Here is a 24,848-nt window from a genome sequence, read left to right on the forward strand (position 1 = left end):
AGCTGCGCCCACGAGAATGTCGTTTCGCGCGCTGAAACTGAGCGCCATTTACACTGCGGATTGACGGCGCTGGCAGCCAATGAAGTGTAGCTACTGGGAGAAAGGCAACCAATGGCGAAGCGACATGGTAAAATCGGGTGGGATATCAAAAGTCTTGAAGAATTACTCATTGAAAAGAAGCCAACAGGCATCCGAGTTGGGTTCACGGGAGCTGCTGAGAAGTTAGTGGGGTTAAACGAACTAGTCCGTCAAATTCCGTTTTTTCCCCCCACTTGAACGAACAAACAGGTACAGTCTTTTTATTTTGTGTTATTTACTTCTTAATGTTTACAGCCAGTGCCCAGCACAGTGAGATTAGCTAACTTGTCATGCCTCGTTACTAGCGTGCTTACCACAAAGGCTTACCGATGCGGGCAAACTCAAAAGTTTCCCGTCTTCAGATGGGACAAATTCCACCCTTTGAACTGGTATCCACTGTGTAGCGAACCTACTTAAACTTTACCATTTACGTTATTGGAGGTAAAGCCTTGTGATGAATGGGGGTGAACGTTGCTTCGCTCGCCTGTGCTGTTGAAAATACCATACATTACCTTCTGCAGGCTTCACCGCTTTAAAGTGAAACAAATCGACATCTTTGTTCTTGCGTCTCATTTCCGCAACGATTTCGAAAATTTCTTTCAAGTCCACGATAACTTGAAAGAATTATTCTATTATTGTATTGTTACTAGTTGCCTATATTTTGTCCTCTTGTGTTGGGTGTTTTTCGATCCAAGCACGACTGAGTGCCAAAGTGCACGCCACACACTCTGCAGGCTACTTGACCCCCCAGGGTGCTCTCACATACACCGTCGATCACTTTATTATTGCTTTAACCAGCTTGGAAGGGAGCACTTAAATGTTTCATTGTCACATTGTTTGCTAGCGCTCCCTCGCGTCCGGATGTGCTTGGTTTTAAAAGAACTGGGCGTGGCTTGTGGCAGTTTCCCGCACTGTATTTAAATGAGCTTCTTCCCTCCCTAACCGATGTTGTTCACAAATGACAGCCCTTTTTCCTCATAGCATCACCATACAAAGTCCAGTCAGTGTACGAGCAGCGAGATGTCTTTGAGTCTGACGAAAGGCATCAACAATCCTCGAAAATGTCATCTAAATTCAGTGAATACACAGTCATTAATAGGACAGTGCAGAATTTTCCATTTTGTCATGCAGCACACAAATATTCGGTGGCTGACAAATGATCCAAAACCAAAAACACACGAGCGCCATTAAACAAATGCAACGGGGAAATGCTGCAACCACAAACCCTGCAAGATCAAATGCTTAAAGAAAAATACTGAAAATACCAAAAAACACGCGCAAACCTCACAAATAACTGCATGAGAGAAATGCTGCAAGTTCACAGAACAAAACAGAAGTTTGCCAGTCTGCCAGGGGAGCCAGACCTGTGCTGCGTTAACAGCCACATAAACGAGTTGCTCTATAAATGCACCTTTCCACTGCAACTTTCTTCAGGTTATCCCGCTCATGTCTTTAAAAATGGACAGCTTTGGCTCACCTGGTAGCCTGGCAAGCTTTTCTTTTACTCCATAAACTTGCAGCATTTCTCCTATGCAGTTGGTTTGCGGGTTTGTGTGTGTTTTCGGCATGTGCAGAATTCTTTTGCGAGTTTTTGGTTTGTTTGGATGTTGCTGTGCTTTTGCCTCATACAAATCGGCCACATTACACATTGAAGGTAACGAACATATTTAATGATAACGTTACGTGTGTCAAACTCAAGGTTGTACACATACAGTACGAAGCAACATCTTTTTGAGATAATGTGTAGTTAATGTCACACACAGGGCAGCTGCAATGTGGATTCAAGTGCGGACAATGGATGGGAAAGAAACCCATCGGGTGGACGCGTTATCCAAACTCACCAAGGTGGACGAGCTTCGTCTGAAGATCTCGGAGCTCTTCAAGGTGGAGCCCGAGAAGCAGAGGCTGTTCTACCGTGGCAAGCAGGTAAGGCATTTTAATTACGTTCATTTAGATTTTTGATGATAAAGGCTTTGAGAGTCTGTTTGTTGTGAACATAGTATTGCCATGTTCTTATTTCATCTTTTCATCAGATGGAGGACGGGCACACCATCTTTGACTATAACGTGGGCCTTAATGACATAGTGCAGTTGCTTATTAGACAGAACGCGCCCCCTGCTGAAGTTGCCAAAAACAAGGACAAAGAAGCTGAGCTCTCGGACTCCGATTCTGGCTGCGGCTCAACACAGAGCGAGTCTGACAAGAGCTCAACTCATGGTGAGATGGAGGTTCAGACCGCCGGCACCTCTGCTCAGACAAACACCCCAGAGCTCACTGATCCTGGCTTCGGATCCTACAAGGTATATTTTAAAGCTTGCAGTTGCAATCTATTCTATGAATGGTATGCTGTTTTGCAGTGACTAGACATAATACAGTAATTCTTTGCTCATGACGGTTCATTTGTTCCAGACCGACTGTGATAAGTGAATTACTGCAAAGTAGGATTATGGCATAGAAAACCTGTTTACAATGTTCTAAATGTGTTTAACGTTTATTAGGGAAAGAACATCGATATCGTCACCTTTTACATTATTACCCAATGTATTACATATACCGTAAAGTTAACAATAACTTGTTACCCAAAAACGTCATACAGTATTTCTCGATAAGAGAGGAGAAATATGATCTTAGAGGAAAATTAAACTTAAAACACTAAAATGGGAGAACGCTGAAAACCCACAGCATTTCAGTATGCGGAATCAAACTATGGAATGGATTGAGTAAGGAACTCAAACAATGTACCGAGATGAGCAAATTCAAAAAACAATACAAGCAGTTGATGTTTGTTAAGTACAAGGCAGAAGAGTCTTGATCATTGATTGTTCTGATTGTTCTGTCATGCTTGTTTTTATTATTTATTATTACACTGATTGTTATATCAAAAATATTACATGGACTGCAGGAAGTGAATAATATGTACTGTACAAGATGGAGAATGTATGGGGGGTAGGATTAAATAATTGCTTCCTCCTACTCCTTTTGGACATGTGAAACTGCGAAATGATGGTTCATGAGATGTATTCCATTGTAACCTTCACGCAGGTTCATAATAAAATTCAACCAACCAATAATCACAAAAAATAAGCCATTTAAGACATAAGACTGGTGTTCGTGTGTGTTGCAATAAATGTTGTGTACAGGAAGTGACGTCGGGGATTCAGAGTTGAGTTTTAGCAGGATTACGGCTACAACAGCAGCCCGTGTTTTTATTATTATTATGCTAGCATTATTATCGTGCCTGTTGTGAATTAATTTAAACCTGCAAAAAAAAAGCCTATTCTGGCAAGTCCTGTTGCTTGTCTCACTGGACAATCACTGACACCTAGTGACCAATGTAGAACACGACATTCACAATGTTAATACGGCTTCTTAATTCTTTGTATTTGTATTGTAATTCATTTAGCCATTTTTATGCTTGGCAAGGCTTAATTTAGGCAGAAAACGCAACATTTGCTTCAATATGCATATTTTTTTAAATAGGCCATATTCAACCACGAAATAGCATGATTTTTAATGTTTCAAAAACAGTCAGAGCGAAGCAGTGAAATTTGAAACGCGTTGTGGCAAGGAACTACTGTAGAAGAAATATTTTATGTAATGAAGTCATCATTGGATTTGCATAATTGGCTACGATGCATTTGCAAAAAGTGAGTAAAAAAACAAACATAAGCATAAACAAGATGAGGGGGGGAGGCCCCAGCAGCACAATATGTGCTTTCATGTCAGTCGCCAAAAATCTCTTCACTAAACTTGTCACTAGTTGCTTTTTTTGTAAAAGGTATCTACTGCAAAGGGGTCTGATTACTCGCTAAATATAACGACAGTCACTTAAGTCTGCGACAGTGACCAGGTCCGTTATGTGTTTCAGCGAGGGCGAACAGGTAGCGCAAAATTGATTTGTGGCAGCTTGCTGAATGTATGGGAAAGACTGAGTTTGATCAACGCCGACATGTTGTACATCTTGTGCAACGGCTGTGCAGTCGTTGGGCAAAGGTGCATTTACGATGACAGAAATGCAGAGGACTGATCAGGTGATTCACAAGAATGAGCTCACTTGCAAGTTGTTTTCGTAGATTTTTATTATTTGTCGTTAACAGGACAAACGTAGAATCGAACATGCCTAGCTATCGCTTACCTGTTCTCTGATGCTCTGTTTTGCTTTCAGTGCTTCCAGACGCTAATCTTTCCCATCACTAATCCCAACAAGACATCGGGATGATGTTTGTTGCTTAAAACTTTTCTCTTACCTATTTTCTCTTTTCACTAAGGTCAATGAAATGGTGGACGCAAGAGACTTGAACATGGGGGCGTGGTTTGAGGCCCAGATTGTGAATGTCACAAAGTCCACCAAGACCCCCAAAGGAGATGGGGCCGAAGGGGAGCCAGCCGAGGAGGAGATACTGTACCACGTTAAATATGAAGAGTAAGCCGTTTTCAAATTGTGTGTGACAAATCCCACAACCTGTCACCTGCAAGTGTTTTAGTGTGACATTGTAGCACGCTTAATTGGGCCCCATTATTCAAACATGGATGACAAACAAACAGTACAATACCTAAAGAGAAGTCACATTTGCCATTGCAGCTACCCAGAGAACGGAGTGATTCAGCTCCTGGCCAAGGATGTTCGTCCAAGGGCCCGCACCGTGTTCCAGTGGCACCAGTTGGAGCCTGGTATGATCGTGATGCTCAACTACAACCCAGACGATCCCAAGGAGCGGGGCTACTGGTATGATGCTGAGATCCAGAGGAAAAGGGAGACACGCACCGTCCGAGAGATTTATGCCAAGATTCTTCTAGGGTAGGTTTAATAAAGTGTGATAAGCTCTCTCTGAATTGATTGGCAGATTCATATACTGTACTATATTATTGTCATTAGGACTATTATGGATCACATTATTAAGCTTCATTAGTACAAAAGGTATATTAGCAGTTTATGATTACAATTTAATTAGCTTCCTTGTTTGCAGAGATGCAGGCGATTCCCTCAATGACTGCCGCATCATGTTTGTGACTGAAATCTACAAAATTGAGGAGCCTGGTTGTACAAATGACACTCCTGCCGGATCCGAGAGCCCTCTGAAAAGTAAGGCTCACTTCTGTTGCAATTCGAAGATTGTAACTTTTTTACGTCTATCCCAGCTGACTTGGGGCAAGACACCTGGACTGGTCGCCAGCCAGTCGCATGGCACCATTCACACTCACATTCATATCTATGGACAATTTAGAGTCTCCGATTAACCTAACGTGCATGTTTTTGGATGTGGGAGGAAAGAGTACCTGGAGAAAGCCCACGCACGCATGCGGAGAACATGCAAACAGAGATTCAAACCCAGGTCTTACTGATCTCCTGACCGTGTGGCCAACATGCTAACCACTCGGCCACCGTGCGGCCCTATTTACGACTAATTTCTTGATATAGATTAAGTCAGTGGTTCTCAGGTTTTTTTCTGTCCTGCCCTGCCAGAGGACAAACATTCTTTCACGCCCCCTCAATTTGAATTACTGTACAAACCACCGTATGAGTTGCTGGCACCAGCATTGTTCAAACACTAACAGACCTGCCAACTTATTGGCAAGCAATAACTTATTGGTCACATTCAATGAATGAAATGGTTAACTTATTATTGTAGACTTGTTTTGTTCATGACTTCAGATGCATCAAGTCTTTGTGTTTTGTCTTTGATTTTCCTTGTACTTGATGATGCCATCTTCAATTTTTGACCTCGTCCTTGATGTATTTGGCACCAAGTACCTTGGCGTCTCCAGTCCGCCATTTCATTTGATGTTGATTTTAGAGTCAGTGTTTCAAGTGCCTTGAATTTTCTCCTGCTTCTTCAAGTCACATGCTTTCTTTTCAGCATTGTTTATTTTTATGAAACGGCCGTTTAGACATTTATTGTATTGTAAAAAGAAATATATACATGTATCTTCCAGGATCAAATGGACCCGAGTGCAAGCGTTGCAAGGATGATCCCGATAAAAACTGCCGCTGGTGCAACTGTAACATTTGTGGAATTAAGCAGGATCCAGACAAGCAACTTCTGTGTGACGAATGCGACATGGCCTATCACACATACTGCCTGAACCCACCGCTCACCACCATCCCAGAGGATGAGGACTGGTCGGTATAAGCTGTTGTGTGTCTAGTCTATGACAAATCTCCATTCACATAACCTTGCAAAAACATCAGCTCAGGCTTGTCCAGTCATTTCTCATTTATCTCGGTTAATTGGTTCTAGACCCGACTGTGATTAAGTGAATTTTTGCGAAGTAGGATTCCTCATGTACAAATAGAATATTTTCATAGTTAAAACATAAAAAAAAACGCTTCGTGACCTTCTAAATGTTTTTTTTACATTACGAGAGCCCTCTAGACATGAAATAACTCCTCTATAGTCACCTTTATACTCCTATTAACCAATATAGTAAACCTAATAAGGGACGATAAGCCATTTAAAACATAAATACGGCTCGTGCTCGTATTTGTTTCTGTAAATATGTTCCGGGGCTAGGAAACAGGATGTTACGTCGGGGGTTCAGAGTTGGAGGTTATTGTGCCTGTTGTGAGATCATTTAAACCTGCAATAATAGACTGTGGTTCCAGCGATCAAGCCTGGTGCATGTGTCTCACCGAACATTACTGACACCTAGTGACCAGTGTAGAATACCACGTATCATCACAACGTCTTTGAATGCGTCTTCTGAATACCTGATTTGTATTTTAGTTCATTTAGCTATTTAATGCTTGGAAATGCTTAATTTAGGCAAAACATTCTTTGACTAATAATATGCTGTATTTAACCACGAATCAGCACGATTTATTTCTTGATATATCTTTGCAAAACCGTGTGAGCGGAGCAGCAAAATTCAAAGGGCAGAGTGGCGAAGGACGACTGTACTGTGAAGTATTGTGTGCCAAAATCCGTCTCAAACATGGTGTAAAACTTGACCCTAGGTATTGCCCAAATTGCCGCATTGATACAAATGAGGTGGTGCTCGCTGGAGAGAAGCTGAAAGAGAGTAAGAAGAAAGCCAAGATGGCTTCTGCCAGCTCTTCAAGCCAGAGGGACTGGGGCAAGGTGAGTGCAGGATAGCAGTCCATGTTTCCAAGTATAGAGTATAAGTTTTTCTGTAAATATCTTTCCTAGTCCTGCAGACGTTGAATGAATTGCTAGAATGCTGTCTTTAGACGCAGGGTTTATGACTTTATCCTCTCCTCAGGGAATGGCTTGTGTGGGTCGAACAAAGCAGTGCACCATTGTCCCATCAAACCATTACGGTCCAATCCCCGGTGTCCCTGTTGGCTCCCTATGGAAGTTCAGAGTGCAGGTTAGTCCAAATATTTGCAGTTAGAATGCTGTGAATAAGCAGTACAGTTCTCATTAAAGTCAGTCCTTATGGTGATAGTTAAATGTTCCTTTTATCCCACAGGTTTGTGTGGTCATTTGTTCCAGTAGCTATAAATGAAATATTTTGTTAATTCTAGGTCAGTGAGTCTGGTGTCCACAGGCCGCATGTAGCTGGGATACATGGCAGGAGCAACGACGGTGCCTATTCTCTGGTCTTGGCAGGAGGCTATGAAGATGATGTGGTATGGTTATTTCAATATGGTCCTTGGATACTCTAATTTTGCATGCAACTAAACCAGTGCTTCTCAAATAGTGGGGGGGGGGGTGAACTGTCAGGCGGGCACATGAAGGGCAGGGAGGACATTCAATATTAGTGCAGACCTGTCAACATGTATGAATTTGTCGTACTCATCATGCAATTTGACTCTTGAATACGCTAGTATGCTTCACTGCTCTGCATTTTGTTGCATTTTGCTGGTTCCAGTTTGGAGTTCAATCTGTACAGTACAGATAAATGGATATTATCAGTTTCTCAATAGTGTTTTAATTGTTGGGGAGCAAAACCATTTCTGTCCCCCAGTGGGTGCTTGACAGAAAATAGTTGAGAACCACTAAACTAAACGCATGCAGACTTACTCAAGATGTTTTTGTTTCGTTGTAGGATGATGGAAATGAGTTCACTTACACCGGTTCTGGAGGGCGAGATCTGTCTGGGAACAAGAGGACTGCTGAGCAATCATGTGACCAGACACTGACTCACATGAACCGGTAGGATGCTTATGATAAGGACCCTTTTATCAGCCTTAATTTAGCAAAGTATCATGCCTCCATTCATTTTGCAACTGTTGCTCTTGTCCTCTGCAGTGCCCTTGCTCTCAACTGCAATGTTCCGGTCAATGACAAGAATGGTGCACAGGCAAAGAACTGGAAGGATGGCAAGCCAGTCAGGGTGGTTCGCAGCTGCAAGGGTCGCAAACACAGTAAATACTCGCCTGAAGAGGGAAACAGATATGATGGGATTTACAAGGTAAGAGGTATTTCCACTATTTATAACATTGCCTGCAACTTGCATGCAACTCCCAGACTGATCTGGTGCACCGATTTTTTTTTTTTTTTTTAAATTTTTTTTTTTGGCTGTAGGTGGTCAAGTACTGGCCAGACAAAGGCAAATCTGGCTTTCTGGTTTGGCGCTATCTCCTTAAGCGTGATGATGACGAGCCAGCCCCATGGACCAGAGATGGCAAAGAACGCATCAAGAAGCTTGGTCTTGTCATGCAGGTAATATTCCCCTCATTCACAACTCTGACTTTACATTGAGTGGAATAAATGGCACGTAAGCGTCTGACAATTGGAGGTTGATTATGTGGATATACTCAATTTACTCGTTTCACAGTATCCCGCGGGCTATCAGAAAGAGAAAGAGAACAAAAGTGAAGTGGAAGAGGAGGAGACACCCAGCAAGGCAAAGAGGAAGAGAAAGTCTGAAAGCAGCGGTAAGTTCACTTTAGGTGTCTTAAATGCCATCCATCTATCTTCTATGCCGCTTATACTCACTTGGGTCGTGGGTATGCTGGAGCCTATCCCAGCTGACTTTGGAGTATACCCTCAACTGGTCACCAGCCAGTTGCAGGGCACATATAGACAAACCACCACCATTCACACTCACATTCATACCCATGGACAATTCAGAGTCTCCGATTAACGTGCATATTTGTGTAACGTGGGGGGGGGGACTGGACTACTCGTAGAAAACCCACGCATGCATGGCGAGAACATGCAAACTCCACACAGATGCCCAAATTCAAACCCAGATCTACCCAGTCTCCCGTGTGGCCAACATGCTAACCACTAGGCCAACCTGCAGCGTGTCTTAATGCACTTTCATGAAAGATCGCATTGACTGCAATCACGGTACACGGTGAAATTGTATTACCTTTCTAAAATTATATTGCTAGGGGAATGGTGGAAGTGGCATTGTGGCTGCATGGAGTATTAATGGGTGACCAAGATCAAATGCATAGTCGGGATTGGGCGGATTTGGTCCAGTATCTGGTTCCGATACCAGCGTAATTAACTTATCAGAAATTGTCTAAATCACCTGCAGAGATGTCCAATTCATGAGCTACATCTGTGCTTTCATGTCAGCTTCTTGTGTCCACAAATGTAGTTAGAACAATATCAGCAAACGAAGCCAAAAGATTATCAGCGAACAAAGCTGTTGCTACACATGCGCTACAGCTGTCGTCCTCATTCTCGCCTCACTCGCTCGCACACGTACGTACGCACACACACACAAGCGCTCCACCTAACTTGTTCATGGCCATGCAAAAGTCTGACATCTACACAAGACAAAATGTCCGGGTCACTACAATATTATACCTGCCTGTAGAGGAGTTCATTACAGCCTCATATAAAATAAATAATAATGCAGTAACTATGCGTTGTTAAGAGTTCAGTGTTTTCTAATTGTCTGTGAAGCTGTGAACATGTTTCGTTGCATGTGTTGAGACAGCTACTTTCGCTGACATTCTTCTAGCTACATTAGCTGATATTCATTTGGTGTGATTGCATATTAAAGCGGAATTGTATTGGCAGATATCCAAATTGAGGTACTGGTGGCGAAAAAATGTTGACTGGAAAGTGTACATTCATATCACCTGTAGAATGTGTTTCATAAACATTGCTATCATTAACATTCTAAAAACCCTTTTTATACAATGTGACATCTTGGATGAAAAAATGATGCGAAAACGCCTGTTCTCTTCTTTCAGAATATGGCAAGAGCTCACCCGCAAAGAGTCCCAAGAAAGTGAAGGTGGAGGTTTACAAGCTTTCTGGAGAACAGAAGGCACTCATCAAGAATGATACGCAAAACAAAAAACTGTGGGATGAAGCCATGGAGTCTCTGTCGCTTGGCCCGGTGAGCTTCAGTTTTTTTCTAAGGCTGATATTTCAGGAAAAAGACAAGTGTAACGCATCCAGGAGATGATGCAATTCCTGAGAATAACGTTCAACTAAATGAGTTTGGATGGTTAAAATTAGCTGGAATTTAGGTTTTTTTTCTTCTTCTTTGAAATAAAGGGAAGTAAGGGGTAGGGCTGCACGATTCTGGATGATTTTATAGAAATCAAACTTTTTAAACATTAGACTCTTCCAGTGGTCTTTCTGCCATTCCGCCCACCACCGCCCCAAAGTAATGAATAGACAAAATAATTCAAGACATTGCTTCTCCCGCGAGCTGAGGGATACTGGCCATGGGGGTGGACTGCGAAGCGAGTCTAGTGGGTTAGCGAGATGTGCTCTTTTAAAGCAGCTATATCACCATGGTAACTTAGGCTAAACTCATTACCTGGTGCCGACCAGGTTATGTCCAGACTTTCATCTTAAAAGCAGCTATGTATGGACTGTGTAACTCATTCGGCAATGCCGTCACCATTTATTGAGAACTCTGGACGTGGGAGCAAGAATAATTTGAGCAGCACTACGACGGTAGTGGCTTCTTTGAGAACACACTGATCCGCCAACGTTCCCTGATGGAATTCTCTATAAGAGGTGTACTTTTTCAGCCCAAGGAGCACACATTTGCTCACTTTTTGAGCTGTGCATCAGGAATAAAATGCAAAATGAAATATCAACTCAGCCAGTGTTTGCAGACATATGTGTCACAGCAGCCCGTTTAGTCCTCTTCCATTACAAAATTAGCTGGAGGAATAAGCACTGTGGGGCATCAATCAACTGCAACAAAACACTTCTTCATTTATCATAAAGAAAAAAGGTTGCCACAAACATGTCAACACTGCCACGTGGTGGTCACAATGAAGTACATCATTTTATAATTTATAGCAGTAAAATGACAACAATATAGACATTTCAGAAATGGAAAAAGACAGTTGTTGTTCCAATTCATTTATTCATAAATGAGTGTAAATATGTCAACGTTGTGCAATGTTGAGCGTTGATAAATGAAAAGTGCTATAGATGGTATAATAATCAGTGTTAACTTGCGCATTTATACACTCCGCATTATTCTGCCAGCGCTCCTCGCTCGCTCTGTTGGCAGCGACAGTGTTGCTTTTTTGGAATAGTAATGTTTTTCAACTCCTCCCAACGCTCCATAATTACTTGCTCATCTTGTGTAAAACACACTGGCTGGGATCGCCCCCTTTTTATGTGAATGCGCACTGAACGCAAAGCCGAGAACCGGACTGAAACAAAGTACGTTGATAACGACCGTTGCAGTATTGTTTCAATTTGTATGGGGAACTTGGGTTTCGTGGAGCTGCATCTTGAGCACAACGCCCGGGTTTGTTGAGCCACTTTCACAGTATACCCCCCAGGTCAGGCTGGTGCATGGGGAGAGCGAGGAGGAAGTGTCAGCAATCATGCTAACCACAGTGCAGTGTTAGTCCTTGTGTAAAATGGCAGTGTTTGTTTGTGATGCAGCTTAAGTGTTTTTTTAAATGATAAATTAGATCATGTTAGTGTGACTTGACCTTTTTTTATTTCCTTTTTATTTTTGTGCAGCCCTGGTGAGGTGTTACATGTAATTTAAAATAAAACACAAAGATTGCTGCTTGCTGACATCATTGTGGGGCAAATTTGTCACACATCCAATGTTTTGCGCCTGCAGAAATTCCTGAACAAGGTTGAAGAAGTATTCCTCTGCATTTGCTGCCAAGAAGTGGTCTATCAGCCCATCACCACTGAGTGCCAACACAACGTCTGCAAGGTAAGAAATGGTCATTGATTACATTTAAAAAAAAAAAAAAAATTAACTACTTAAGGAATACACATGTATACGCCTTATTATTATTATTATTATTATTATTATTATTCATTTAATTTTTTTTTTGCAATGCAGGAATGCCTTCAGCGGTCCTTCAAAGCAGAGGTGTACACCTGCCCGGCTTGCAGGAACGATTTGGGCAAAAACTACTCCATGGCTGTCAACAAGCCGCTGCAGGAGATCCTAAATCAGTTTTTCCCAGGTTACAGCAATGGCCGATGATCATGGCCTCCTCCGTCTCAGCAATGCAAAGTGTAGGGCAATTTCCAGTCAGAGGCAATAAAGAATCCGTTTTTCTTAATATATTTTTATGATTTATAAATTGACCGTTTTTTGTGGACTCCAGTGCAACCTTCTTCCATGATGGTTCTTCATTGATGTGTAGTTAATGGTAAATTGAAAATTCATTTTGTTACTGCCTGTACCATTATGCCGTTGCTACCCTGAAATGTGATTTAAAAAAAAAAAAAAGAAAAAATCTTTTTACTGTTCCCTTTAACTCATACAAGATGGCCACCGAGTAAAAGGAGTCAGCCAGATTAATCCGTTTCAAAACCGAGTCGTCAGAAGTGGTTAAGCTATCTGCCCAATGTACATATTTGAGAGGCAGATCAATTTTGGTGCAATTTATTTGTCAAAATCCGTTAGCCATCTCTTTCACCCTCCCCCCCCCCCCCCCCCCAAAAAAAAAAAAAAAAAACAAGAAAAAAATGGTGGATACATTGGCCAGCTATCCTGTCAAATGATAAACATAAATATGCCGCTTGTCTCCTATGTAATCAGATGACTGAAGCTGCACGAATAGGAAATATGTTCATGTATACGAAGATCTGTTTCGTGCTCCACCACCCGCCCCCCTTTCTTTTTTTAAGTTTTCAATGCACAATAGCATTGCAAGTCAGATATTTAAGTATATCTATGTATTTGGATCCGTAGAAAAGGTTGACTTCCAAAGAAACGAGTGTGTTTAAAGCGTGTAATGTAGAATTCCCCGTCTAGCTAGCTCTTTAACCGAGTCTAGAAATCTCACATGTATTTTTTTTTCGCCTTTTTTATTGATGTATTGCTATCCACTCGTGTCTCCTTTTAGAGACCCGACATCTTTTTAGAACTATAAAATAATTGCATTGAAGATGTTGAAATTTAAAAACAAAGAAAATTCCACTCTGTTCTCTCTGAATTGATTCTTCAATGGAACTACCGTATATTGGTGTAACTGCTATGGCTTGCTTGTCTTCTATGATCATTTGCCAATTCATTTCAACAGCAGTTTGAACACCCACCACATCTGTGGTCTTGGCAGTTTTGCAGAATGGGGAAATGTATATTTTTCTGAAATTGTATAATGTCCTTTTTTTTTATATATGGTTTTAGAAACTGCACATGTTGCAATTGTGTCAATACGTTGTTATTCAATAAAATAATAAAATACTGTTTTGTGTAGTTTGTTTTGCTTTGTTATAGCCAATATCTAATTGAAAATCATATTTGTAAATATGTTAGGTAGTATTGAATTGAATCAGTGTTTTTCTTTACATTTGTGTGGACTTTCAAGATCACAGCTCACAAAACAATATGCACGACGTGTACGTGCGTGGCATAATCATTGGTTGAGTACGTGCACGTTAAGTGTAGTAAATCATTGCCTGATTTTATTGGTTGGATTATCTGTCTATTAAAACAATGACCCAATCATATCGTTGGCTTTGTGAGAAGCGCACCGTCACGAACGTCATCGAGCCAATCCTAAAACGTGGATTCCGGGGTGGGCGTGACACCAAATAGCCTTAGCTTGCTAAAGCTAGAGGAAGATCGATCCACCGAATTTGCAAGAAAACGACATCAAATCGACTGAGAAATACGGAAATAGACCACAAGACGCCGCAGGAGGTAAACTTTCCATAAATGGAGCCATCATATTTATTTACAAACACTTCAATCTCAAGTAATCCGTATGTAATAGTCGGGGTGTTTTGTTTTTTTCCTTTAACTGCAGTTACGGCATAGCTAAACAGACGCTAGCCTGTGTAAGCTAAGGGTACGGTCAAATGTCATTTAATATCATTGCTATCTTTGCGCACATGCAAGGCAACAATCCTTATCGACATAAATTGTGCGTTTGAAGTAAACGTTGAAAAAAATAAGAGACGCTTGGGTTAATCGTTCGCTCTTGTCTTGGATAACATGCTAGCACTACTTAATGTCAGTTCTCCACGGCTAACGTCGCGGTTAGCAGCTGACATAAGTAACATCTAATAGCAGTGTAATCAAAATGTGAATTAAATAGTAGATGACTTTTGCAGCACCAACGTGTAAGCATCGCACCACTCCGCAAAAGGAGGTAACTTGCTACGGTAACGTAATCACTTTCAGGCCCTGTTACAATTTAAAGGGTTCGTTACAGGCCCCTATTTGTTTTGGTTAAAAAACAAACAGACATTGAGCTCCTTTTGAATAAGTCATCGCTCCTTTGCAAGGAAGTTTCATGATACGTTTGTGTTTGAAAGTAACGTATGGTACTGAAAACAAGTAATATTGCACTTAAGTATTCATATGTAGTTCACCTGTCATTTGTCACACACGCCCAGAAACTGGAGGCACACTCAACGCTATATTTGCTGTCAACCAATGTATATAATTTGCTTATTGCATGCCTGTTGTTATATTTGTTGTATACGGATAATTTGATTTGATTAGTAAGGGAATCCCCGCAAACGATAGGTGCTAATAAGTGACGTTCTAGACATTATTTTCGTAGCTAAGGGAAGTATCTGTTGTAGTCCGTCTCCAATGTCTTGTGTTTTGTTCTTTGAGAGATGTTCCTTTTCCTAGTTTGGCTGTAACAAATGGCTGCAGCACTGTTGCGCTGCTCACATTTTTTAAAACTTCACCAGAATGCCCCTTTACAGAGGTGTCCAAAGTGCGGCCCGCAGCTCGGTTTTTATTGGTTCTGCGGCATCGTCCACAGATAACATTAAAGACAGCCCGCACGAGAACATTGAATGTACCCCCGATCTTTCAAATATTGCACAGATCCCACAATATAACTTTCTTTCCCCAACCTAATTCTCCAGAAATTACAACCTTATTTTGTTGTTTATTTATGATAATATTCAGACTTTTTTTAATTAATTTTTTTTAAAAAGGTTTTATTTTTTAAATATCATGTTCTCGTAAAATTGCCACGTTGTTTCTTGTTGGTATATTCAAGATTGAAGAGTATATGACATTTTTCTTGAAATATTTTGACTTCATTCCAGTAAAATTAAAGCTCTTTTTTTCTGCTGTTTTATTTCAATTTTCTATTTCAACTTTGTTCTTGTAATTTTGGCTTTATTCCCCTGTTATGTTGACACGATTCTGGTAACATAACGTGACGTAATTTAAAAAAAATTACAACATCTATTGTTTTGTTTGTTTCTAATATTGCAACTTCAAAACATTTTTTAAATGTTTTCCTCCTACTATTATGGTGTTATTCTTGTAAAATTCTAGCCTTTTCTCAGGTTAGGTTAGGTTAGGTTTCTTAGGTTCTTTCTTTTTTAGGTTCTTGCAAAATTACTGCAGATTTTTCAATTTTTGCTGTTTTGTTTTTTTTTTAAGTTTTTTTTGTTATATTATATTTTTATAATGTGCCCTGGGGCCAAAAAAAAAAAAAAAAGACGCACCTGACACCGGAGATGGGCAGATTTGCGAAAATATCCGTATTTGCGTGGACATGGCCCCAAACTCCATGATCGTGTGTGGATGGGTAAAACTGAGCTTTTTGGTTTTTGGAAATTTACATTCGGCCTATCTCATGTTTTTAAAGATCATTTAACAACAGAACTTGAAGTTATTGACGGGTGTGGGTTTCATTTCGTGCAGTGAAGATGTGCATGCGTGCGCCATATACAGTCATCCCTCTCAATATTGCTGTCCGATTATCGCTCCCTCACTATATCACTGTTTTTCAGAAACTGATAAATAAATTATCACTGTTTCATGGTATACTATGGTCTATTAGTCAAAACATATTGAAAGACTGAAAGACTAAGTAACGCACGCATCTACTTAGAGATGCTGACATCTGAGTATTGCGTGTCCCCTTTTTCCTCCGCAGGTATACCTGCAACCCTGAAGTCTCCCCAATGGCGACTGACATACTCATGGACATGATGCGGCCTTCTCAGCCTGTTCTACCCTCACCCCCTGCTTCCCAAGATCCGATTCCCACTCAGGTCCCCGTGTTGGTAACAAAACCTGACACAGCAATGACCTCGGATCCCGGTCCCGTGCCGATCGCCACACTGGTTCCGCCTCCAGGCCCGGATGTGGCCAATGGCCTTGTTCCCGGTTCCGAGCTGCCCCAGGCCGCTCTTCCGCCACCACCGTCACTGTCCTGCACGAAGAACCCCAACTGCAAGATCATGACCTTTCGTCCCACCATGGAGGAATTTAAAGACTTTGCCAAATATGTTGTCTACATGGAGAGTCAAGGAGCTCATCGTGCTGGCCTGGCCAAGGTGAGGATAACACGTGCACATAAGCTTGTTGTGGTCTTTTGTATATTTTGCACACAGGGTTTTCCCATTGGTACACATTAGGTTTTATTTAGAGTATCAGAATCAGAATGGCCTATATTCGTCACTTATACAGAGGTACAAGTGAAATTGTGCAATCACCCGTCGGTACATATACAACATGCCATACAATATGACTGCGGGTAGATAGGACAGGATGAGTGGGCGACAAAAGGGGGAGAGGAAAGGGAAGAAGAAGAGGAGAGGGGAGGAGAAAAAAACCCCTTCAAACTATGGTCCTACGGGGGAGCACAGCATGGGACTGGCAAAAAACCCCAGCAACATAGGCACAGATAAGCACACTTTACAACATAAGAACTGAAAGACTTGCACCGGGGGAGAGGAAAAGGGGGGTGGTGGTGATCCAGCACAGGCCAGCAGCCAGCCACAGTAATTGCAGGCATTTTTTGGCACGTGCTGCGGACCCCGCCTGTCCACACTGGGGTGATGAAGCGGTGAAGGCGTAGGATGTATGTACAGTATGTATGTATGATCACTTTCTGTGTTGACAACAGTAATTAATAGTAACAGCTGAGTGGGCATGAGCCATATGCAGTGGTAAGTAACTGGCAGCCAAGATTGCGTACCATTTCTGATGGAATGACTTGGTTTGCATGAATACCAAAGCCCATGATTTTAATACAACAGCCAGTCATCATTACGCTGCTTTTAATCTCTGTACAGTATACCTTGTAACCATCTCTGTCATCAAGACGGTCATTGCAAAACATTAGATCATCATATTTGTGGCACACCATTGCTGTTTATATACATTGTGATCATTTATGATGATCTTGATTGTGTATGTGTGTTTTTTTAATTTTACTTCTTTGTGAAAGAGTTTCTCTGACAGTATGAGAATGTAAAATATTAAATACGAGTGTCCCCTGCCTAGGTGATTCCACCGGAGGGGTGGAAGCCACGAAAATGCTACGACACCATCGAGGACATGGTGATCCCAGCTCCCATCATGCAAGTGGTGACTGGTCAGTCAGGCCTTTTTACGCAGTACAACATCCAGAAGAAGTCCATGACTGTGAGCGAGTACCGCAAGCTGGCCAACAGTAAAAAGTAAGTCTGCTCCCTGTCCATATGACCTCGAAACCAACTTGTAATATTGTTGGGTGTGAATGACATTTACTACCATGTTAGAAAGGGGATTGGGTAGATATCAATTTAAATTTCAATAACATTTTCCACCGAGGGCTACATCGTGAAAAATCAAGGGAAGCAGGGGGACATTTCGATATTTTCCATTTCGTAAAAGGGTCAAATCAATCCAATATGCTAAGAAGTTATGTATATTTTAAGACAAAAACAGCCTGCATGTCAGCTTTGTGTTATTAGCATTAATGTTTCAACTTTTGTCATGACCTTACCCTTTTTTCCCCATCTTTTGGTGCTTTTTTGTTGTTTTTTTTTAAATAATTGTACTTTTAGAATGACTTAGTTACAGCCCGCAAATGGCTCCCGGCCTAGAAAAATTTCTTTCTCTAGAGATGACATGTTACAGTCTTACTTACAGGGGGTCATGTAAGCCATTGTGACACCAACAAAGAGCAACACCTGTGACACACAAGTTCAACTGCAATCACAGATGATGCACATTATGCTTCTTGCAAGAGAATAATTATATAAATACTGTATTAGGGATGGGCAATATGATCTAAAATCTATACTGTGATACACATTGCAGCCTCTTGTGTTAACTATCATAAAGATAATATAACATATATAATATAACCTTAAGGAAAGCCAAACTTCCAAAAAAGGCACTACAACCAGCTAGTTTGAGTCCTTGGTTCTAAAAAGACACCCAAGATGCAGAGAACAGGAAAAACAAGTGTCTTTTTAACATAGGAACACATGCTAGGGAAATATTAAGTATTAGGCATAGCTATTTTAAATAAAGACAATTCTCCAAGTGTATTGTACGGATACTTCAAATAGAAACATACTGCACCAAATATCCTGCAACATTTGGTGGTGTACACATTTTGTCTTTTAAAAAACAATTTTTACACATATTTTTAAACATATTTTCAATTAAAGCAATTCATTCTTGGAATAAAGATGATTCCAGTATAAGACTCACTCTTAAATACTTCAAATATTTAAACTTTAAAAGTTTCTTTCCAACAATGTAATGTAACGCCATGTCAATGTCATAGCCAGTACAAAGCGCACAACAGTGCAGAAGGCAGCAAATGTGGTCGCTTTCAGCCATGTTTACTTATTACTGTAGCAACCGGATTGTGCTGTATGTTGCTGTTCCGAATACTGGTGTTGGTGAATGCACCTCGCCGTCATTGAGGTTGTTGCCGGTGTGAACTTTGGAGAGCAACAGAGGAACGTGTGTGCCAATTTAAGAATACCGTGTTGCAACTGAGCACTGCTGTTGCGGCATTAAGGTTGGCAATAAAATTTAAAACGAGCATCAGACTCTGTCGATGTCGGGATGCTACATTACAATGGCGACACACTGCAGCTCGTCATTGTCAATATTTAGACTGAAAGTGTTTTTATTGCATATCATTGATATCGTGCAGTCATATGCTTTATATATATTTCTTCTGTTGCTTTTATTTATTTGTGTTTGTAAGCAGTATGTTGCTTCTGAAGTAAGTGAAGTAAATTGCAACATGTAATTACCATAATTGTGTCTCATGTGGATCCTGTTTACTTTGTATGCTAAATGAGTTGCGTTCCATACTCCCCCAAGGCAATGGAAGGGTGAACAGAGCAGATGAACATTTAAAATGCACACTTAAATTTGTGGTTGACGTGATTAGTTTGAGGGTTACTTGTCGACCCACTGTCTTATAATGCTTTTGTCCCATTTCAGGTACTGCACACCTCGCCACAAAGACTTTGATGACCTAGAGAGGAAGTACTGGAAGAACCTGACTTTTGTGTCGCCCATTTATGGCGCAGATGTTAGTGGATCTATCTATGATGAGGTGAGTGTAGGGTGTGTGATTCTGGCACACATAATGTGCGGGCTCAGTTCCTGAAGTAGAATCTCAATACCTGCTTATCTGGGTTTTTGTATATAGGTGTTGCTCGGAGTGTTCAATGTAATGTTTTTTTTTTTTCCCCGGCAAACGGCTTGTAAGTGTATCATTTGCAGAGTTAATATTATTACCATTCAAAGTTAAGTACAATGATACTATCATGAATGATTGGACATCTAACTAGGATCAGATGCCAGTGTAATTCATGTCGGAAATTTCGGATACCACTTGTGGAGATTTCCGATCCATGAGCCATGTCTGTGCTTTAGTGTTGTCAGCAAACTCAGTCAAAAGAGTGTCAGCAAACATAACTGCCTCTGTGACCACGTTCACGGCCACACAAAACAGTCACACCACACAAAACTCCCGGGACGCTGAAATATCACACTTGCCTGTAGAAAAGAGATTATTACAACCTCTTATGATAATGATAATGTAGCGACCTGGTAGTTATGTATGATGTTAACAGTTCTGTCTCTACATTCAGGTGTTGGGATTGCATCGGAAGGTACATCCCTAATCTAAACAATATTCCAAATCTATTATGTTATATTAGTTTATGTTGAGTAATTGAGTAAGAACACAAGTAAGTAAACCAAATATCACATTGAACACTTCTTAAAAATTGTTTTTTATCACAGACTTATAATTGGTAATGATGTAGCTCAATACTTTGCTCACCTGCATGACATTTACACTCCCAAAGGGGCCGGTAATAATCAATTTTTTATCTAAATTTTTCAGTTAAGAAAATGGAAATGACAGGATGACATTATTGACAAGTGTTCTCCTATAAATGGTGTGGTAGAGTAAAGGTTTTAGCACCATCCGGTGGCGGAACTGCTAATAGACTTGGAAGACAATTAAAAGCATGTTCAGTCTCTTTCTTTGAAACTGTGAAACATACGTTCTGTCCCGTTTCAGAACATTCAAGAGTGGAACATTGGCCATCTGAACACACTGCTCGATATGGTGGAGCAGGAGTGTGGAATCGTCATCGAGGGTGTCAACACTCCCTATCTGTATTTCGGCATGTGGAAGACCACCTTTGCCTGGCACACTGAGGACATGGATCTCTACAGCATTAACTACCTGCATTTCGGGCAGTCCAAGTCTTGGTCAGTCTCTGTCTTTATTTAATAAATGATAATCAGTTGTGACCAGCCCAGGGTGTACCCCGCCTCTCGCCCGAAGTCACCTGGGATAGGCACCAGCATGCCCCCGCGACCCTAATTAGGATTAGCGGCATAGAAAACGGATGGCTGGATAATCAGTTATGTTAAACTTGAGCTCAGTGCCTTGATGGCCAAAACTGTTCATGCTTGAGCTCGAAGCTTTGTTTGCCTGAAAATATTTACTGAATATGTTTAGATACTGTGTGGGTTATTGTTTTTTTTTATTTTTAGTCTGCCCTTTTTGCTTTAGAACATTTAATAAATGCCAAGTTATTGTATATTATTTGGTCACAAAAATGTGACAATTAAGCCTTCAAAGTGTTGGATAGCATATTATATAGAGGCGTTAAAACGCGGCAAATGACTCTTGGAATACATGTGGATTGCCACAGTAATAAGGTAGTATTGTTTGTCACCACATCATGGTTACATTTTGCCGTCTTAACTCTGTCACAGTTTTTCAAAAATATATTTACCGTATTAATAAATTATGCTGTTTCGTGGTTAAATACAGCTTATTAGTAAAAAAAAAAAAAAAAAAAGCGAATATTTAAGATGGCTAAATGAACTAAAATTGATATGTAATATTCTGCACTCGTCACTGGGCAATGTTACTTTAATGTTTGGTGAAACCTGCCAGCGCTAGACTTCATTGCTGGTTTGAATTATCTCACGACAGGCACAATAACATTCACTCATTTTCTAGGTGAGGCTGATAACATAATAACATAATAATCAGAATCTTTCTTTGGCATTCAACAACAAACACAATAATAATAACAATAGTAATAACATAACAATCGTAATAATAGCATGGGCCTAAAACTGACTACTGTCCTCCACACATTTGGAACACGAGCATGAGTTTTATTTGTCTTAAATGGCTTATTTTCTCTGATTATATCTACTTTGTCGGCAAAGTGTAGAGGTGACTATATGGATGTTATTTCATGTCCAGAGGGCTGTAAGAATATTAAAACCTGTATTTAGAAGGTTCTAAACAGGTTTTCTATGCTGTAACTCTGAAAATATTCTGTTTATATAAAAGGATGTGTGGTGTGTTCTGAAGCATCTGAACATGCTTACCTAATTTTAAAACATGCTTCCTAATTTATTGACATCTCACAATAGTCTCAGTAGTGCAGTTGTATTTTTTTCCAATTCTGATTAGTGTTGTTGGCACAGATAGTACAGTAGTTGCTAGACAAGTAATTTTCTCACCATCCTCCAGTGTCTGACCTTTCTGTTTGCTGTGAGAGATACCCAAGCCAGTCCAGCATTTTTCATAAATGAAACAATTTTCTCCAGTGTGTTGAGTGCAACATTCTCCTGAGGTGAAGATCACTAAATTGGGAGCACATATGTTCGAATGCATCTCCACTGGGGAAGTAAAGCGCACACAATCAATATACTGTGCCACATTTCATTCTGTCACGACCCCTAACTTCACTCTCTAAAACAGCCACAGTCACACAGAGGAACAAGCTTTCCTCGGAGAGGTGTAAAAGTTCAAGCCGTGTACGGTGCGTCGTCGTACTCTGGTTTCTGTCTTTGCCTCAGGGTCACAGTTGCCATGGCAGCAGTGCTTTTGGTGTGGGGTGGGGCACACAAGGAAAATTAATCTGTATGATGTTTGAGATGGAGGCTTTGTTATCCTTTATTTCTACAGGGCAAGTTTGAATGAAGTTACACTGCAATCAAAGCAGACTCTGTTTCAGACCTCCTTGCGCATCTTGCTAGTACATAGTGATCCCGATATGGTTCCCAGTAATATAGAAGCATATATGTTTTGCAGCATATATGCTGACTGACGCAAATGGACCAGTGCAGGATTTGATTGAAACAGCTCAAGATTTCTTTTTCATCGTCACACTGAGTGATAAGTGTCATTGTATTTGATATGGTGTCCAAAAATGACATCATCATGTAGAAAATGACCACAAAGGCCTTTTTGTCATCGGATTTAGTCTCAAATGCATATGTCAATAAACCAGTGAAGGGTAGGAAACCTATCTGTCGCTCTACACGTCGGCCTACAGATGGCAGTGTGCCGCCGTGTCTCACCACCTCTGACTGAAATAAGCTTTTCAAATAATTTTGATCCCCCTCCCGATGCCTCATTATCCTTCTGTCAGTGTTGTTGCCACTCACTTTCATCTTTGTTCTCTCTGTCTTATTTTACACTTTACTTTCCACCCCATGCCAAACAACCATCGTGTTTGGATGTTTAGACTTTAGATTGCTTTTGGTTCTCAAATTGCATTTTCTGAAGCGTTGAAAGACAAATAGACAATATTTCTGTAACTTGTGTAACAAACTTACTTCACATATATGAAAGTCCAGTGCAGTCCTTGAGCAGCCAGTGCTGATTTTTGTCTCCTTTCTCTGCAGGTATGCTGTCCCGCCAGAGCATGGCAAGAGGCTTGAGAGACTGGCACAAGGTGAGACACCAATGATGCTTGATTTTTAGAACTTCATTGTCATTAACTTCATTCAGAAATGCATGTCAAGTAAAGGAGCGTGTGCCTTTCAACTGTGTAGCTCATTTTCAAGGTACTAAAACACTTAACATGTTAAAAAATACATGGCTATCGCTAATGTGTCACTGTCACGGCAATGTGAGCCATTGTTTTTTAGATGTAAGACAAAAAAAATTATTTGGGTAGAGGAATAAGTTAGATTCCTCCATTTTATACTACGTAGTTATAGGGCTGTGCTGAAACAGTTTGTGGCAGCAAAGCAGCTTGAAGCATTTAGTGCACATGTGTCAAACTTGTGCCCTGCAGGGGCCGAGACGCTGCAGGTTTTCTCTCCAACCAGTTTCTTCAGCAGGTGATTTAATTGATGAGCTCCTTCCCTCAAACTGAAGGTGTTGATCATTAAAATCACCTGCTTTAGTGACTGGCTGGAAAGAAAACCTGCAGTGTCTCGGCCCTCCATGGCACGAGTTTGACACCCCTGATTTAGTGTGTGCAGTCCCGTGTATAAAGATAAAAGCAGAGCAGCACGTCATCACTGTGGTGATGGTTCAGTCGCAGAAGAAGCCCGTAGCCTTGTTTACACTTGCACGCATTTTGTGCCCGCAGTGGAACGCAATTTTTGTGTGCCAGTGACTAAACTGGGCCTGAACAGGTGTGAAGTATGTGTGGATGTATGTGCAGGGCTGCGTGCCAGTACAAGAGAAATGTTCAAAATATGTGGCACGCATAATTTCCGTGAGCGCACCGCAAGCTGTGCGCAAACAATGCAGGTGGTGCATATCAAAACGTGTCTCATTCACATGAATGGGTTAACTTTTCCACCACCTGTTCTAGCAAGTCGGCCTCTTCAATCTTCCTTGTGAATTTCATGGATTATTATTAGGGATGGGCATAATAATGTAGTAAGTTTAATTGTTACCTGCTGAAATGAGGCAACAGGGAATGCACTACAGTCATCGCTCGCCACTTTGCGCTTCAAATTTCGCTGCTTCACTCCATCACGGTTTTTCCAAAATATATTAATTTATAAATCGGGAAGTACTGCAGGAGGCACGACTGTACACATAGTGACTTTAGCTGTCTTGATATTGGCAGTGAGCCTTCAGGCAGAGGCCAATTGCTGCCTTCCGCTTTCTCAGCAGCTGGCAGTGAGTGTGCAAAGTGGGAGGAAAGGAGCACTAACATTATTTAACAAGCACCCACTGACCTATTAAAAGCCATCGTCAGTGCTGGCTGTCAAACTGTTTACGAGGCCCTAAAAAGACAGTTATGAGTGTCGTAGGAATGCCTAATGGGGCCGTGACAATGGTCTCGTTACTTGCAAACCCTTCTTTCGACTTTTGCCACAATGAATGGCAGTCGTTGGTCTTATCTCCTCCTCCTTCCCTCGTGCCTGCATTCAGT

The 24,848-nt window shown here is 41.0% G+C and overlaps 2 protein-coding genes across 2 annotated transcripts in view; both read left to right on the top strand.

Moving 5' to 3' along the window:
- The first annotated feature begins 173 nt into the window (after window positions 1-173).
- On the top strand, window positions 174-13,609 carry uhrf1 (ubiquitin-like with PHD and ring finger domains 1). Its single transcript, XM_054789847.1, has 17 exons — window positions 174-288; window positions 1,842-2,004; window positions 2,112-2,378; window positions 4,347-4,501; window positions 4,661-4,876; window positions 5,046-5,161; window positions 6,013-6,199; window positions 7,034-7,157; window positions 7,300-7,407; window positions 7,565-7,669; window positions 8,089-8,195; window positions 8,292-8,454; window positions 8,568-8,705; window positions 8,821-8,920; window positions 10,199-10,347; window positions 12,058-12,156; window positions 12,289-13,609. Exons 2-17 carry the CDS (start codon window positions 1,852-1,854, stop codon window positions 12,433-12,435), a joined length of 2,334 nt encoding a protein of 777 aa, XP_054645822.1. The 5' UTR covers window positions 174-288; window positions 1,842-1,851; the 3' UTR covers window positions 12,436-13,609.
- Window positions 13,610-13,971: 362 nt separating this feature from the next.
- The window catches only part of kdm4b (lysine (K)-specific demethylase 4B), a 31,370-nt gene continuing 20,493 nt past the window's right edge, over window positions 13,972-24,848 (top strand). Inside the window, exons 1-6 of the mRNA XM_054789846.1 lie at window positions 13,972-14,103; window positions 16,316-16,718; window positions 17,671-17,846; window positions 19,621-19,735; window positions 20,714-20,907; window positions 23,356-23,405. Of these exons, the coding sequence (XP_054645821.1) occupies window positions 16,344-16,718; window positions 17,671-17,846; window positions 19,621-19,735; window positions 20,714-20,907; window positions 23,356-23,405 (910 nt within the window). The 5' untranslated portion in view covers window positions 13,972-14,103; window positions 16,316-16,343. The remainder of the gene's footprint in view (window positions 14,104-16,315; window positions 16,719-17,670; window positions 17,847-19,620; window positions 19,736-20,713; window positions 20,908-23,355; window positions 23,406-24,848) is intronic.

Source organism: Dunckerocampus dactyliophorus, chromosome 10, assembly GCF_027744805.1.
Source record: "Dunckerocampus dactyliophorus isolate RoL2022-P2 chromosome 10, RoL_Ddac_1.1, whole genome shotgun sequence".
In the NCBI taxonomy this organism is placed as follows: domain Eukaryota; kingdom Metazoa; phylum Chordata; class Actinopteri; order Syngnathiformes; family Syngnathidae; genus Dunckerocampus; species Dunckerocampus dactyliophorus.

Excerpts from the sequence above, each read along its gene's own strand:
- uhrf1 (XM_054789847.1), top strand. The coding sequence starts at position 1,852 with ATGTGGATTCAAGTGCGGACAATGGATGGGAAAGAAACCCATCGGGTG. Across the intron at positions 7,158-7,299 it reads GCCAGAGGGACTGGGGCAAG|GGAATGGCTTGTGTGGGTCG; the intron begins GTGAGTGCAGGA and ends TCCTCTCCTCAG. Across the intron at positions 10,348-12,057 it reads AGTCTCTGTCGCTTGGCCCG|AAATTCCTGAACAAGGTTGA; the intron begins GTGAGCTTCAGT and ends TTGCGCCTGCAG.